Genomic DNA, 16,150 nt, shown 5'->3' with positions numbered 1-16,150 from the left:
GCCGCCCTCGGATGCGGGGCAGTGTCCTGGCGTACCACTGTGTTCTCCAGCAAGAGCCTTTAGAGGTGAAGAGAAGGGGGTTAGTGAGGGTCAAAGGACAAAAGGCCAGTTGTGATGGACTGTGCGTAAGGTTGCCCCAGAGTTAAAAGATGCCTTCTCCATGCTGAGAGCATCTACCGTGAATATTCTCTATGGTTCCTTCTGTGTAGGATAAGGCTGAGCCTTCCCTGCCTTTTCTGTGAAACCTTGTTGGGCCAAATAATAATGTCCTTGAAATGCTGAACTGTGCCGCGGCTGATCAAAAGCACCAGAGAGGGGACCTGGATGGGCAGAGGAGGATGCCCCCTCGCTAACCGCTAGGACCAGTCCAAAAAGGCCTGTTGAAAGAGTCCCAAAGTCCAGCATGGGACCTCGTCACTTGCTAGACGTCGTAGCCTTGAGGGTGGGTCTTGTGTCTTTTTTTCCTTGGCACTAGAAGAAAAAGATGAGACGGCATCATTTTCTCTGCCATCACTGGGAGGCCTCTCGGTGGAACAGCTCTGCAAGGGGCAAGGTTTGGGCTTTGGGGTTTTTGATGTGGAATATATGGAACTAGAAACACCTGTGGGCCGTGAGGCACATGCATCCCTCTCCCTCCCAATGGAGATGCCCGTGGGAGCGGACAGGCTCCTGTGGTGAGGCCACGAGTGCGGTGGTTTGGTGTTGCAGAAGGGGGGAAGCGAAGTGATTTTCCCAAGGTGGTTCTGGAAGCCTGCGGCAGGGCTGGCACCTGAATGCAGCTACACTGATTGCTGTGCTTCAGTATTAAGTCCATCCTTCTACCTTGTTCCTGCATCCCCACGAATCCATGCCCTTTTAACACAATCCGAATTAAGGTAGGTGCAGTTACACAGGTTTGGACTGCTCGGCTTCCAGCTTGGCACAACAAGGCTGCGGTGCCGATTGCTTTACCGAGAGGTGAGGCCAAGCACGCTCCTGCTGGAAGGGGGATCCAAACAGCCCCTGGGAGCAGTAGAAATAGTTACTCTGGATTCTCCAGCCAGGAACCTGCTGGTCAGTTCCTGCTTTCCAAAGTGCAAGGGTTGATTTTCCATGAAATTTGACCATTTTTTGTCACAAAACTTGCAGGAAAAGAATTTTCCCTGTGGCTTCTCCCTCACTGTTGGCTTTGACTGAAATTGGGCAATGTGTTCAAAAATGGTATTAAAGAGGATCAAGCAAGACAGAGGATTTGATTGCAGACATCTCATTTCCTTAGGAAATCAGGCTAAAAATAGAAAAGGAACATAACGGCGACTTCTTTTTCTTGACACCCCCACCCCTTACCCAGCTGGGAATCAGCTTTTGTCCTGAAATCTGAGGTTTATTGCTCTTGCTGTTGTCTTCTGGGCTCCAGATGTAGTCAAGCCGTGAACGTGTCTCTCATCAGCTTTGGAGATGCGATGCAGGAACACAGTTGTCGCAAGCAGCTAACGCACAGAAGGACACAGGCAAGGAAGCACGTGCCGGCTTGTGATGGCAAGATGAATTTCTGGGTGAGGTCTGCTTGCTCTCCAAGGAGAACCCTCCGGGCTTCCCCAGGACAGCCCCTGTTTTATCCAGGGCCTCTCTCCAGCCAAAGCTTTGCCCCAGCAGCACAAACAGCTACAGCTCTGCTGCTGGCAGCAGCAATGCTTCCGATAACCCTTCTCCCCATTCAAGGTGAGACACCCACTTAGGCGCTGGTTGTGTGCTAATGTCTTCTGCAGTCACCAGCCACGTTTACTTTTGACACATGATACGGTCTATAAATATCAGGCGGGTTTCGTGTTGCCTTGAGCACCATCCAAGGTGGCACGGATGGTCTGTGCTTTGCTGCGCGCAGAGTCACCCAAGATGGTCAAGCAGAGAGATCCCCATGCCAGAGAAATGACTAAAGCCTTCAGAAAAGAGGCTGAATCCCTAGTGCAGGCATTTGATTACTCCACACCCTTGGTCAGGTCTCTTCTGCTTGAGTTTGTGGTGCCGGTGTCATCTATGCATCTGTGTTGCATGGGCAAGCTGTGTTCTGGGGTTTGCTGAAGACAGTCGAGATGTTGCAGGTCTTTTCCCTTCTTCCCAGCACCCTGTGCACCGACAGTGCACATCCATGCCCGCTCTGGCTGCCGCTTGGAGCAGTTCCAGGTTAGCTGTGCCCACACTTCCATACATGCGTGTACACATAATCCCTTGCTCTTGGGAACACCCTTGCACTGTTACTTCACAGCCTTGTGCTGCTCCTGCACCAAAGCACGTGCAAAGCGTGGCTCCGGCCCGATGTGAAGTCTCAGCACCCTGGTCCCAACGGGGTTTAGTTGCTGGTTTGTGCAGAGCCAGCATTCGCTCCTTACCTCGCTCGTGGTTGAGGCAAGGGCTGGGCCATGTGCTGCCGCTTGGCTGGGCAGAGCAACCTGAGTCTGGCCAGCAGAGCTGGGCGGGCACCGTGCTGCCGCATGAGGGGCAAGGCAGGGGGCTAAGCCAGCTTGTGTATTGACACCTTGCACAGAAGTGGCTGAGGATGAGACACTGATTTCAGGCAAGGATGCGGGGGGAAGCAGCACCCTGGCTGCATTTCCCGTTCCTGCTCTGCACCTTCCTCGCGTTGCCCCCTTTGAAGCTAGCAGCTCTCCAGGCCAGCAGCTCCTTTCGCTGGGTGAAGGGTCCCGGCGAGAGCCGCCTGCGTGCGGGGAAACTGAGGCACGATGCCCGAAGGGCCCCTCTCCCAGCTTCTGCGGGGCGCCGTAGGGGCCAGCTCCACTGCCTGACCCCACGGGCAGGGGGAGGAGGAGGAGGAGGAGGACATCGGCCGGGGCCCGCCTGCGCGGGGCCGGGGCTGAGCCAGCCCTCGGGGCGGAGCCGGCGGAGCAGCGCCCGGCGGAGCGGGAGAGCGGCGGCCCCGGCCCCGGCCCCGGCATGAGCTTCCCGCGGCCCCTGCGCCGCTCCGTCAGCCTCAGCCCGGCCCGCAGCCTGCGCCTCGTCGTGCTGGGGCAGAGCGCCGTGGGCAAGACAGGTAGGACCGGGCTCCCCGGTATTCCCCCGGCATCCCTGCGGCATCCTCCCGGCATCCCCCCTCCCCGGTATCGCTCCAGCATCCCGTTAGCATCCCCACGGGTCTCCTTCCCCAGGAAGAAGGGTCGAGCCCCCCGGGGTCCCGCCGCGGTTGGGCAGCAGGCAGGGGCAGTTTCAGAAAGCTGGGATGGGGACGGAGTTTCTCCGGGATGGCTGGGCATCGCCCAGGTGGACCCGAAGCCCGCTGGGTGTCAGGGTGCCGAGTTTTGCCCCGTGGCGCTCAGCAGCGGGTGCTTTGGAGCTGGGGGCTCGTCCCGGGGGCTTTCCCGAGCCAAAGCGAGTGGGGGGTAGTGGGGGGTGGTGGGGCAGGGGGGTAGTGGGGCAGGGTGGGCCCGCACTGGCCGCGGCAGCTTTCGGGACCAAGAGCCCAACTCAGGTTTGTTCTTCACCGGGTGCTTTGAGTTTGTTGCGTGTGTTTGGCGAAGGGAGCCGCGTTCACAGCGCCTGGTTTAACGGCGCTGGGTTTAGCTGTCCTTTAGGAAAACTCCTTTTCCCTGCGCTTTGCTCAGTGCTCGCCATTTGGATTTTTTAGGGGGTGGGGGATTTGGGATGCTGAGCTGGGAGCATCTGAGCTCTCTCCTTCACCCTCATTCCTGCCTGGGGATCATCCTTCCACCCCTTCCTGCTTCTCTGTCCTGGGCTGTGGGCACCCACGGGCGAAGGCGCCCTCCGATCCGTCTGCGCAGCACCCAGCGCACCAGGAGCGGGGTGAGAGGTGCCACTGGCCAGGAAAGGTGCCTGTCTACGTTTTTATTGCAGTGGGGCCAGGGGGCAGGGATCCACGGGCAGTTTGGGAGGGACACGGCCGGGCTGTCTGTCCGTGGGGACAGGGCAATGTCCCACTGGCTTGCTGCTCCGGAGCCATAACCTTTCACTACGCGGTGGCACCTCTGCCTGGCTCGTGGCCAGCAGCTTTGGCTGTTGGGGCTGTCGAAGTTGTGTTTCCATATACAGTAACCAACGAGCCTCTTGCCTAGCATTAGTGAAAAATCATGATTTCCCTGATTAAATTAAAGGAGGCAACTCCCAGATCTCAGTGAGCAAGCAGCCCAGCACCGGGAAGGGGGAGCACAGGAACGGGGCTCAGCTCTGGGTGTACCCAGCGCGCCGGGAGGGTCCACACGCAGTGTTTGGCCACAAATTCCCTGCAAGCAGATGGAGCAGTGAGCGATGGTTGTACAAAGTGTACAAAGCGCTTTGGCTAGCCCCCCAACCCAGCCTGAACATATGTGCTTCCCTTGCCGGTATCGATCCCATCCAGTGCGGAGTGGGTGCCTGGGAGCTTCGAGCCCTTCCTGTGGGCAATCAAGATGCCATTGTGCCTCCTCCATATGGTCAGATCATGCCAAGGGTCTTTAAAGGTTCCTCCAGCTGGGTTTGGCCCCGGTGCCGCCCTCGGTGGCTGCTGTGGTGGGGCTGGGTGTCGTGCAAGGCCACTCTGCCTTGTGGTGGCTCAGCTCTGTGGGTGCCTGCAGCCTTCATGCCTTCCAGCAGCGCATCCCTTGCCATCCTCTCGGGCTGTGACAGTAACACAGGCCATGAAATTAGGGTAGAGGGAGGTAATCAATACTCTGCTCGTGCAACGGAGAGCTGGAGCATGTCAGGAACCAGGATCAGCTCCCAGGAACCTCAGGCAAGCGATCCCCCATGGGCTGGCAGCTGCCTTGACATGGGTCTCTCCCTGCCTTTGTCCCCTTGGGTGCTGTTCTGCCCACCTTCTCTTGCAAAGGGACAGCATGTCATTTTCAGTGGGTGCTCTGCGTGGGCTGCCAGGTCCTGCTGCCTGCGAGCCCCTGTGCCAGGCAAAGCTGGGGATGAGGAAACCCTCTAAGTGCTTTCCCTGCCTGGCGGGGTGGTTGACACCCCAGGTAATGGACTGTGAGCATCTGGCCCAAGCAACCTGTGTGTGAAATGTGGGGAAGGAGCCAAAATCATCATCACTCGAGCTCCTGCGGGACTGGGGAGGATGGGCTATGGCAGGCGGCTGGTCCTCAGGGCAGGGGGAGAGACAGGGCTGCCAGTGCTGGCTGGGGGAGGAAGGGGTACAGTGTGTGGGGATCCCCTGTTTTGGGGAGGGGGAAGGTGGGTTTCATCTGAAGCCATGTCTGAGCCACCAAGCTCCCGGTCCTGGCAGGATGAGAGTGGACCCCACGCTGGAGCATCGGGTGAGCTGTTGGCAGCTGCCCCCTTGGGAAGCAGAAGCCAGGTTGGGAGAGCTGAGGGGGCCAAGGTGTGTGGCCAATCGAAAGGTGGGTTAAAATCTGGACAGGGAAAAAAAAAAATCCTCAGTTCTCAGGAAAAGAGTTTGGTTTTTTGGAAATCTTCAAGATCTGGTGATCTGAGGTCCCAGATCCTCCGAGCGAGCAGGGCTGGGTTTGGGTCCACACCCATGGCTGATCACCATCAGTAGTTTAAAGGTTTGTCCGGGGCTGCGTAAATCACCTGTGGGCGGCTGTGAATCCAGCCCAGGCGGAGCCTGCGTTATCTTCTGCCTGCTGCTGTTGATGTTAGCCAGTGTAAAGTTCACTGTGCTTCAGAGGAAAGCTCTGCTTACAAAACACAAACCGAAGATGGATTGGTGCTGTGAGCCATTACGCTCGCAAGAGGGATGTGTTATGCAGCAGCATAAACAGAGCAGCACGTGGGCGCGCAGGGCTCGATGTGGTCCGGGAGGTCCCCAGCCCCTGCCACAATGGCAGGTTAGTGCTGCATCGAGCCATCCACAGTCATTCCCAGAGACCAAATTGAGTATAAAATTAACCCTTTCAGCTTTGGGGCTCTCCAAGGAGAGCCCTTTCTGAGGTTACTTATGTTCAAGATGGGGAAAAAAAATTCCTTATAAGGCTGCGTCAACGTGCTGACGCCTCTCTGCCTGCATCCACTTCTTCCGACTGGCAGCTTCGCTTGTGTTCTTGCACTCTAGCCAATTTTTAATCAGTTTAATTGGCTCCTCTTCTCATACACCACCATGCACTCTGGCTTTGGGTGGCTGCCTAACATATGATACAGAATCAGGTGCTTTCTACAAATCAAGCCTGACTTCTCTCACTCTTCTGATAATTTGGTTGCCTCTTTGGAGATGCTCATACACACCTCCTGCGGGATCCTTGGTTATTTCCACAGAGCAGTTTTGCCAAGTTACATGCTTGTTCCATCAAATCCCTTCTGTGATGAGCAGGGTTGGAAACCCAGAGGCAGCTTGGAAGATGAGAAGGTGGTGAATCCCCCAGACAGGAGCCAGGCAGGTGCAGGAGGGCAGGAGAAGCTGCTTAGGGCAGAGATGCTGGGGTGGAAGAAGCAGGAAGCGTGGCTCAGGTGGGAAGCCACATTCCTGGGGCAAACACACAGATCCTGACTGGTGCAGTGGGGTGTGGGGGGCAAGACATGGGGGAACATTTGCTGATCACCAGCTGGGATAAGCTGCCCCCAAATTTGCATGGGGAAAGCAATTTCTGTGCGGGAGTGCCTCAGTCCTGCCTGGTGTCAGCTTTTCATCAGCATCTTGTGGTTTTGAGGGGGTTTTGTGCCATATCCTGGTTTTGGTGAGGTTTATTCTCCCCTCACGCTCCTGCTCAGTTTTTTCTCTCCTGGTGTGCAGCTTCTCTGTCCTGTCCCTCCTGAGCTCTGCCCTCCTGCCTTGCTCTCGCTGTTGGGTTTTTTTTCCCCATTCCCACTCATTTTCCCCTAATTCCACTTTTCGCTCCTGTTGATTTTCCAAGCCAGCTCTCACCCTCTGCACTGCCTTTCACTCCCGGCCCTGCACAGCCTGTCCGTACCCATTACCGTCATTAACACCTTGAAGAGCTTAAGCATCGCTTCCATTAGCTATGCTCCTGTGCTCCCTTCACCCTCCAAACCACCGGTTTCTCTGTCTGCACCAGAAAATCACACTTAGGCATCGATGGTGCATTTTTGAAGCAGCTGGCGTTGAAAAGATGTCAGGTACGGAGGGCCGTGTGGTGGGTTTGGCTTTGAACGGTCGTATCTGCAGCATCAGGCACGTGGGTCGGCTCCTGAGCACCAAGGCAGCCTGGAAGGTCTTTTGAATTAGCTTGGATCTTGAGGACCAAGTGTGAAGATTAGTTGTGTTGCCTCACTCTTTCCAAGAACAAAGAGCAAGGCATTTCTGAAACAACATCTGATAGGGTGTTTGTGCTTTTCTCCCCAAAATGCAGCTCTCCTTTTTACTCTGCAGGGAAGAGCTGAGAGCCAAAGGAAAGCTTGCTCGCTCTGCAAGGGTGGAGAGCTGCTTTCGGAGATGCTAGTGCTTTCCGAGTGCACCCTGTTAGAGCCTAAAGGCAATTCCCTGCAGAAAGATATTCCAAAAGGTAGGGATGGAGATGAAGGTGAGCAGAAAAGTAAGCCTTTGGCTTGGCCAGAGGGTCCTTCACCAACAGATGCAGTGGGTCACCTGCGGTGATCTCTTTTCAAGACTGGTCACTTCTGCTGCTGCTGCAAAAGCTCCTCGCGTGCCAGGGAGTTTCACTGGGGAAGGGCTGGATCCTGCACAGCCTGCTTTGATATGTTCTGAGCAGAGGAGCTGTAACGTTTGAGCCTCCCATTGCATTTGCTCCTTTGCTTTTCCAGCTCCATGACCCAGAGCCGGGTTTGTGTAGTGCTGCCGTTACAGGGCGGCCCCCGAATTACCCCCTGGCAGCCAGAGCTGCAGTTTCTCCTCGGTCCGAGCCAAGCTGCAGCCCCGGCGTGCAGACACATCCCCAACCACCTCCTCTGTGTGGCTGCTGGTCTCTGCCAAATCATCACCACCCGGTAATTATCCCATCCTGGGCAAGACAACCCATTTTAGCGAGCTGCTGCGGGCTCTGTCCGTCATGCCCTCACTCTGCGCATGGCCGAACAGCAGCTTGGTTTCGCTGTTGTTTCCCCTTCCCCATGAAAGGCTGGGAGTGACCTCTTGGTGCCCACAGGCACCGGCTCCAAGCCATGGGTCTTCCTTGCCAGGAAAAGGGGTTCTCTCACTATGAGCCCTGGCGTAGCCTTGGAGGCAGGTTCCCTGCTGCTGGTGAATTGATGGCAGCCAAGCACCACCTGCTCCTCATCGCCTGTCCTGTAACTCTCCTTCAGCCCGAGCATCACAGTCTCCTCGCAGCTCTCCCAGGGCTTTTTTATGGGGTTCTTGAGGCTGCAGGTGTGAAAAGTCAAGTAGAAGTTATGTTGGCTTTGTGTCAAAGCAAAAGCATGTTTCTGGCCAGCTCCTCAGCACTGTGTTCCTGCATCCACCCTTGGGGTGCTGCTTGCCTCGCCACGCTCTTCCTGAAACAAAGCCGGCTTGGTAGCATCTCACTGGCATCTTGGTGGCATCTCACCTGCTTCTGCCCTGCCATGCTGAGGAGGCTTCCCTGGGTGCTGAGACTGTCATGAGACCCAGCACTTATCGGGGCAGGGACAGATGCAGCTTTGTGGCCCTTTGGCCGTGTCGGGGATGTTTAGCAAAGCTCAGTGTTCTGTTAGCCAGAGTGACGGGTACACTCCGGCTGCCTCCCCACCCTGTGCAGACCAGCAGGATTTTCAGCACCTCTAAATTGCTTCGTAACTGAGAAAGCCTTTCCTTTCTCCCCTCCCCACCCCGTTTCCCACTCCTGTCTGTTTGCCAGCTGAGCCTCAGCCCTGCCTGCTGTCCATATTGCTGGAAATACCCACTTAGAGAACTTGCACAACGGCAAAGCAAAGCTTTTGCTACCCCTTACGGGAAAACGTAAGGTATCTCTTTGATTTTTTTTTTTTTTTTTTTTCCTGTCCCCAGAGAGCTTGCCCACCTCAAACAAGCCCTTGCTCTGGAGCTGAGGTCTGTCTCCTTGAGCCTGGCTGGATGGAGAGGGATGATGAGTGGCAGTACTTTTCCCCAGCGAGGAGAAAGCCCTTGCCATGTTTGATGGAGCTATCAGGCAAGCCTCCAGCTTCAGCAGACCTCCACCCTGCCTAGCATTAGAGTGTAATTTGGGCTTCGCATCTCCTGGGTTCTGGTGCAGGGAGATGTAGTAATTGGATAAGAGGGGTTTAATTGCCCGCAGTGCTGTGCTGTGGCTGTTCCTGCCTTTCCTTGCAAGGAGGAAAAATTGGGCCAAATGATTCAATCTCCATGTTGATGCTGTGCCAGCAGGCAGAAGGGGCAGAGGGTTGCTTTGTCCCACTGCGTGCCGGGGAGCCACTGGGGAGCAGGACTCTTTGCAAGGGTGAAGCGCAGCCAGTGGTCCCCACCTGTGCCCAGCATCCTCGTGCTGGGGATGTGAATTCCCAGGCACAGGCAGGGCAGGGAGGTGCTGTGTCCACCCAGGGGTGAGCTGGTCTGTGGGACATCTGCTCAGCGCTCACTCCCCCAGTGCTTAATGCTGCCAGGTGCCTTTCCAGGGCTGGTTTTGCTGCAACACATGGCTGGTGTAGGGAGGACCTCCCAGCTTGCCGTGCCCTGTGTTCCTCTGACTGCCCTTGTGATGAATTTTATGGGATTTGGTGCCAGTGGCCTGCCTTTCTCCACGTGGTATGCTGGGGTCGGGTTAAATAAACAGTGCTGAAATTCATGGGACCCATCCAGGCTGTTACACCATCGGTGTCGGTGATACAGGGCGACAGCCTGGCCCCGCACTGCCTGGCCCCCACGCTGAGCTCGCTGCTGGAGAGCAGCTGGCTGGAGGCCACCGAGGGGATCGCTCACCTGGCATAAAAACTCGAGCACATGCATAAATCTTTGCAGGATCAAGGCCAGAAAATGCAATTTCTCAACCCCGACCATGCAGGAAAGTGAACCCCATGTGTGAGGGGCTGTGGGTGGGTGCATTGGTGGGGTGCAGCTCTGCTGGGGCTCTGCCTGCCACGCTGCCCAGTGCCATGAGATGCCTGTGGTCTTGGCCACCTCCTGCGGAGCCTGGCTGCTTCTCACTGCTGCTCTCAGGGCTCCTGAGCTGCTGCGTCCCCATGTCCTGGAGGGATGCTTCTGCCAGCGGCAGTGCAGGAGGGGTTGCTGGGGGCGGGGGGCTTGGTGCTTTCTGTTGCTGTTGGGCTATATTTTATTGACTGATGGGTGTTTTGCTGCTGACAACAAGCAGGCAGCTTTGGGCAGAGGGGCCTGGTGTGTTGCTCAAGGAGCTGGGCAGGAACCTCTTTCTCTGCCTGAGCATCCCGTCATGCGGTGGGTGTCGGTCCTCAATGCAAAAGTGTGCTAACATGCAAAAACCATCTAGCCTGTTCCTGGGGTTGCAATGGAGTTCTTTTGAAATGCCTGATGTCTATGAGCTCTGGAAATTTTTTAGGCTTTGTAGAAGAGGTAAGGTGGGAACTACCAGCCTGAGTGGGCTCCTGCCCATCCTGGCATGCTTTTCCCACATTGTACGCAGGGTAAAGCAAGGCAGAGGACAGCCTGCACGAGCTGTGACATCAGCCAAGGACTTTGCTGTGAGAAAAGAGGGCTTGTAACAATCTTGGTCCAAGGCATCCACCTGGGAACCGTGATCCTTTCCCAGTCTGCTTCACCCTCACCTCCTGCTAAGATCTGGTCGTTGCCGCTTTATTGCAGTCTTCTCTGGTCATCGTAGGGCAGCCCCCAGCATGCAGCAGTGACCCAGCCTGCCCGGGCGCCTGCGAAGACGTTTTACCCAACCCTGTCATAACCTGATCCTTATGGGGCCGGGTCTGCAGCATCGCTGCTGGGATGTCTTCCGGTGCCCACACGGGCAGTTCCCCGTGAGGCTGGGGCAGGTCTTTGCTCCATCCCTCCTGCCTCAGTCGGCCCATGTTTCTCTGCAGTTTGATCTGACAGCCGTAACTGGGTTTGTTGTGGTTTTCTTACAGCACTGACCGTAAGATTCATCACCAGGAGATTCATTGGAGACTATGACCCAACCCTAGGTAGGTAAAGTCCTTTTTCTTGTCGCCTTTTCTGCTGCCACTGGCTCAGCCTGCAGGCTGTGGTGCACCCAACGCCATGTGCAGCAGAGCCAGCTCTGCTCCCACACTCACCATATCTGCTCCTCTTCCTCCTCGACCAGACTGGCAGCGGTCAGAACCACCAGCCATCATGACACCTCTTTTCTCTTGCATCCCTTTTTCCTTTTCTGTTGTTTTGTTAAGGCAAAATCTGTTGGGGTGAGTACTGACATCCCACGAGAAAGCACCACGTGCTTAGTCATCTGTCATCCTGGAGCAATTTGCTGGGAGGTGGCATTTAGGGGGAAGGGGGTATCTAAGCCACTGGAGCAGCAGCTTGTGCTTTCCTGTCTTCTAGGTTTTGTTTTGCATTTGAGTTTGAGTTTTTTTGGGCACTGAAGTCATGTCCCTGCTGAAGTATCCCAGAAGTGACCAGTCACTGGCTGTGCATCCCTCTTGGGAAGTCTCTGTGTTGCTCTAACCCAGCTGGTTCACAGGTGGTCAGAGTGAAAGGTTTGGGTTTAAAAACAACCCTACCACTGCCACATCTGTCCCTTACATCCCCGCTCCTCTCTTGTTACGGTGAGCAATGTTTTTTTCCCCCAGAGGGCAATTTCTTTTTCGTTTCTGCCTGCTGCTTCTTCCTCCTGTTGGGCTCACTCCATGCGATGTAATAAAATACAGAGGCCGTACGGTGAGTGTACCTGCTGCTTCCCCGTGCCAGAGGAGAGGGAAGGTGCCTGGTTTATCCCACAGATGGCCAAACCAAGCGGGTTTCTGCCCTGTCGTGCGTGGCACCCAGCGTGACTGAGGTGCTCCATCGGCATGGAGCAAGGCCTCCCATCGAGCATGCCGCACACAGAGCGGCTGCCAAGTGCAGTGCTGACTGGTTTTATTTCCTGATGATATTAGTGAAGCTGGCAGCAGGTTTTGTGCTGGAGGAGCTGCCCAGGTGCGCTCCTTTACAGCTGCTTTTCTTGCTTGGTTAGAAAGGAGCTGCTCTCCCGCTGCTTTGGGGTGGGAATCCAACACCGGCTGGGCAAAGGGTTGGGTCAGGAGCATGAGCAGGGTCTCAAAACAAACCCCAGCTTTTCATACCCTCCTGCAGAGCCCCTCTTCCTTTGCAGAAGCATCACTCCGTGACACCTTTTTGCTCCAGCGCTTTGGTCACTGTTGCCCTTTTATTTCCAGCAAGGGGAAAGCTGGCTGGGTGCTGGCAGGGCCTCTCTGCTGCCCGTTGGAGGTGCTGAGCTTGCTGCTGTGGGTACAGGACTGCCCTTCCCAGGTGTGAGGGAACAGGCTGAGGACCGGTTCAAGATGTGGACTCGAAACAGAGGCCACATGGGCTGTAGGTTGCAGCAGGTGAAAGTCGACTTCTCCAGCACAGCTTGCATTGAGGCCACTGGGGTTGTCATTTGCTGCCTGGCACTTCTCTCACACATGCTTTTCTGTCTGTCCTCCAGAAATGATTTACAGACACATGGCTGTCATTGACGGGGAGATGGTGCACTTTGAGATCCTCGATACAGCGGGACAGGTGAGCTCACGCTGTTCCATAGCTGGCCGACCCTGGAAAATACCATCGGGGAAGGGTGACTTGCCGCTGAAGGCAATCCCTGCTCTTACACCAGCTTTAATCTGTTGTGTCTGAAATATCGATCAAGATGTGTTTATCTTGGGAAAGGATGTTTTGGAGGATTTATGTCTCTCTAGCTCAATTACAGTGTGGCTTCAGCTAAGTATTTCCCCAGGCCCCTTACTGGTGTGCAGCGCAGCTCAGCTCCTTGCATTGGTGGAGCATCCTGAGGACAGGGAGACAGCTCAGGGAGCAGGAGGGTGCTGGGATGAAGGAGCCAGCAAGCACCACAGCTGTGGGCAGTGGAGAGCCCTGTGCTGGCTTCCCATCTAGCAGCAGCCCTGCCTTTGCATACCCACTTTAGCGGCACTGACACTCTCCCTTTGTCCACATCAGGCTGGGGCTGGTTGCTGTCTCTCATTTTGCCCAAGCCATCGCATTCCTGCCCTGGGCTACCTGTGCTGCTTTGCACATCACTGCTGTGTGTGAGCCCAGGGCCAAAAACCTTCTGGGAGATGGTGATGGGCCCTCTTGGGAGGGCTGCAATCAGCAGTGCTGGTATTTAGGGGAGACTGGGGCTTCGTGTGTTAATATGAGCTTGTCTGCCCTGGCAGGAGGAGGATTCCCTGCAGATAGAGGAGAAGATCAAATGGGGCGATGGCTTCGCAGTGGTCTACTCGGTGACAGACAGATGCAGCTTCGACGAGGTCATGCGGCTGTGTTTCCTTATCAACCACATCCACTCGAGCCCCAAACGGAGCAGTGGGAGCGAGCAGCCTCCTGTCGTCATTGTGGGCAACAAGAAGGACTTGCAGTTTGACAGGATGGTGTCCACAGAGGATGGTGAAAACCTCTCCAAAGCCTTGAAGCTTCCTTTCTATGAGATTTCCACCCGGGATAGCTACGAAGAGACCGTGGTGGTGTTCAACACCCTCTACCAGGAGCTCATGAGGCAGGGGCACTTCTCCCCGGGCTCCTTCAAGAGGAGGACAGTGTCAAAGCTGATGGAGAAGATCCCTAAGATGCAAGGCAGCTCCACCTTGAACTCAGCGGGCCGTAGCCTCAGCTTTAACTCCTTCAGGGACTACATCCCCGAGTGAGCTTCCCCAGTGCGGAGGCGAGAGTGATGGCCGAGCTGGGATGGAGGGACAGGTTATCCTGCTGCGAGGGTGCCCATTGCCTCAGCCCCAGGGTTGCGGGGCAGCTCGTGGGGCTGTGCTGCCTCCCAGGGGACGGTTAAGCGGTGGGGAGGGTGGGATTGAGGTACAACAGCCTTTTAAAGCCCATAGGTTTTACAATCAGGCTTTGTGTCTGCAGGGAAGATGTTCTTTGTCCATCTTACCCCTTTGCTCCCTCTTTCTCCTCCTGCATGGCCGAAGTCAGTAGCAAAGGTGGTTTGTGGTGACTTCAGTGGTGTTGGGTCAGCCCTTGGAAGCTCAGAAGTGTTTCGGCGTGGATCAGACCCAGCACAGACACATCTGTTTGGGTTTCCTGGCTCCCCTAAGATTGCTGTGTCTGTTTGCACCCCGGGGTGTGCACCCACCAGGCCAGGGTGACCCTGAAGGTCACGCTGGCTCCTGGGCTGTCACCAGCCATCTCTGCCTCAGGGAAAACGGCTGTTGCTTTTGCTGCTCAGCATTGCTTGTGGGTAAAATCCTCTGGCTGCTTGAAACCTTTCCAGCCTGGCTGGCTGCTCCAGGGGGTGGTTGCTGCCACATCCACCCACTGGTGCCCCCAGACCCACCAGCTGCATGCGTTAGTGGGCGATGGAGGGCTGTGTCCCCCTCTGCCTCTGTTGTGGTCCTCCACCAAGAGCCAGGCCAGCCGTTTTGCCCACCTGCAGCCAGCAGCGTCTGCCTGTTGGTGCCCAGGGCTGCGTTTCTGTCCCAGTTTTCCCCAGGGTTTGTGAACTGAAGCCGCTGTGGAGGGACAGACCTCTGCATCCCACGGAGCTGGGGCCCTTCTCCCTCCCTGGCTGCTCATGGGCTGGCACCAAGGGCATGATTAAAAGCAAAGCAGATTTGTTTACAGTGGGGAGAAAAAAAGCCTGTTAATCCCTGGCTTTTAAAAAAAAACACCCATTTTTTAATGTTTCAGACTCCTTGGCACACTCTCCTTTAATAACCCTGTAAATAAAATCCCAGGCAGGCAAAGGACAGCGAAGGCAGCAGATGCTGCCGCTGCCCCTCCGGCTGAAGGCACGGCGTGCTCGGTGCTGTGCCGGGGTTGCTGCTGTCACCAAGTCTGCCCCTGTTTTACTTCTCTGTCTCGCTGGGGCAGCTGTCTCCAAGGGGAGGCAAATCGAACAGACCAGGGTTCCGATGCACATCGAGACCTTAGGCTACAATCATGCTTCTCCATCCGAGGCGAGCACTGTTCCCGGGGCAGCCTCTCCCGTTAATGCCTTTACCCTGTGACTCAGCTGAGTGCGGTGCAAGTGAAACCACTGGGTGGCAATTTGAAGCATAGAGTCACAGAATCGTTTTGGTTGGAAAAGACATTTAAGATCACGGAGTCCAACTGTTAAGCCAGCAACGGAGCCGAGAGCAGGAGGTGCAAATGATGCTCCTTGCAGGGACCCCCTTGTCTGCTTATTAATTACCCCATCCCTAAAGGGAAAATCACCGTAGCCTGAGAATTTGTCTTTTTGCACAGAGATGGGGCAGCAAAGGCATGGAAAGGAGCAGGGATTGCAGCTGGTGGCATCTTCTTCCTGCAGCATTGTCTCTTTCCCTCCCTCCTGCCCGATGCAGAGTGCGGTGCTGCCGTTCAAGGTGAATGTGCTGGAAGACCTGCAGTGTAGCATGCCTGTGTCCCCCCTGTAGTGACCCCTCGTGTTGTCTGCTGCTGCGTCCTGTGACAATAAAAGCCGAGTTAGCAACTGCCTGCGATGCTCTCGTGCCTGCAAGCGTGGGGATGGGGTTATTTTACCGTGCAGTTACCCTTTCAGGGGGACTGCAGCAAAGGGGTTCCCAGTGGGAAGTATGTCCTTTTAATTAGGGCCAGGCATCAACCGTACCTCCTGCCCGAGCCCCAGCATCGTGTGCCTCCTGGCTCCCTGCATCTCCCCACAGTGGGGAAAGCTGAGATGGTTGCCCAGGGAGCATGTACAGCAGGGCTTCCCCTGGAGCATCGAAGCTTGGGGAAATGGCTTATAGAATCAGGGAATCATTCAGGTTGGAAAAGCCCTCTGAGATCATCAAGTCCAACCGTTAACCCGGCGCTGCCAAGGCCACCAGTAACCCATGTCCCCAAGCACCGCATCTACGTGTTTCTTACCTCCAGGGATGGTGACTCCACCACCTCCCTGGCCAGCCTGGTCTGATGCTTGACCACACTCCCACGAAGAATTTTTTCCTAACATCCCTCATCCCACCTCCCCTCCCTGCTATGAAACCCACACGGACACGGCTTCCCCTCTCACAGCTCCCAGAGGTGTTTCCTGGGGCTGCTGGTGTCTAGCCAAGTGCTTTCTGCAAGGGTTTTGTTACATCCCACCTCCGTTCATATACCCACATCCTTCCCGTGGGGTGAAAACGAACCCTGTCGAGGGGCCAGGCCAAGGGAGCAATTTGGGACTGCTGCTCCTTTCCAGCATCTTAATTA

At 55.8% G+C, this 16,150-nt stretch overlaps 1 protein-coding gene across 1 annotated transcript; it reads left to right on the top strand.

The window, feature by feature from the left end:
- The first annotated feature begins 2,896 nt into the window (after positions 1-2,896).
- LOC121095062 (ras-related and estrogen-regulated growth inhibitor-like) lies at positions 2,897-15,513 on the top strand. The gene is made up of 4 exons (XM_040609410.1): positions 2,897-3,028; positions 10,894-10,950; positions 12,432-12,505; positions 13,159-15,513. Exons 1-4 carry the CDS (start codon positions 2,932-2,934, stop codon positions 13,642-13,644), a joined length of 714 nt encoding a protein of 237 aa, XP_040465344.1. The 5' UTR covers positions 2,897-2,931; the 3' UTR covers positions 13,645-15,513.
- The last annotated feature ends 637 nt before the right edge of the window (positions 15,514-16,150 follow it).

The sequence above is a fragment of the Falco naumanni genome, chromosome 10 (assembly GCF_017639655.2).
Source record: "Falco naumanni isolate bFalNau1 chromosome 10, bFalNau1.pat, whole genome shotgun sequence".
In the NCBI taxonomy this organism is placed as follows: Eukaryota; Metazoa; Chordata; class Aves; order Falconiformes; family Falconidae; genus Falco; species Falco naumanni.
This window is presented reverse-complemented; position numbering and strand designations above follow the sequence as displayed.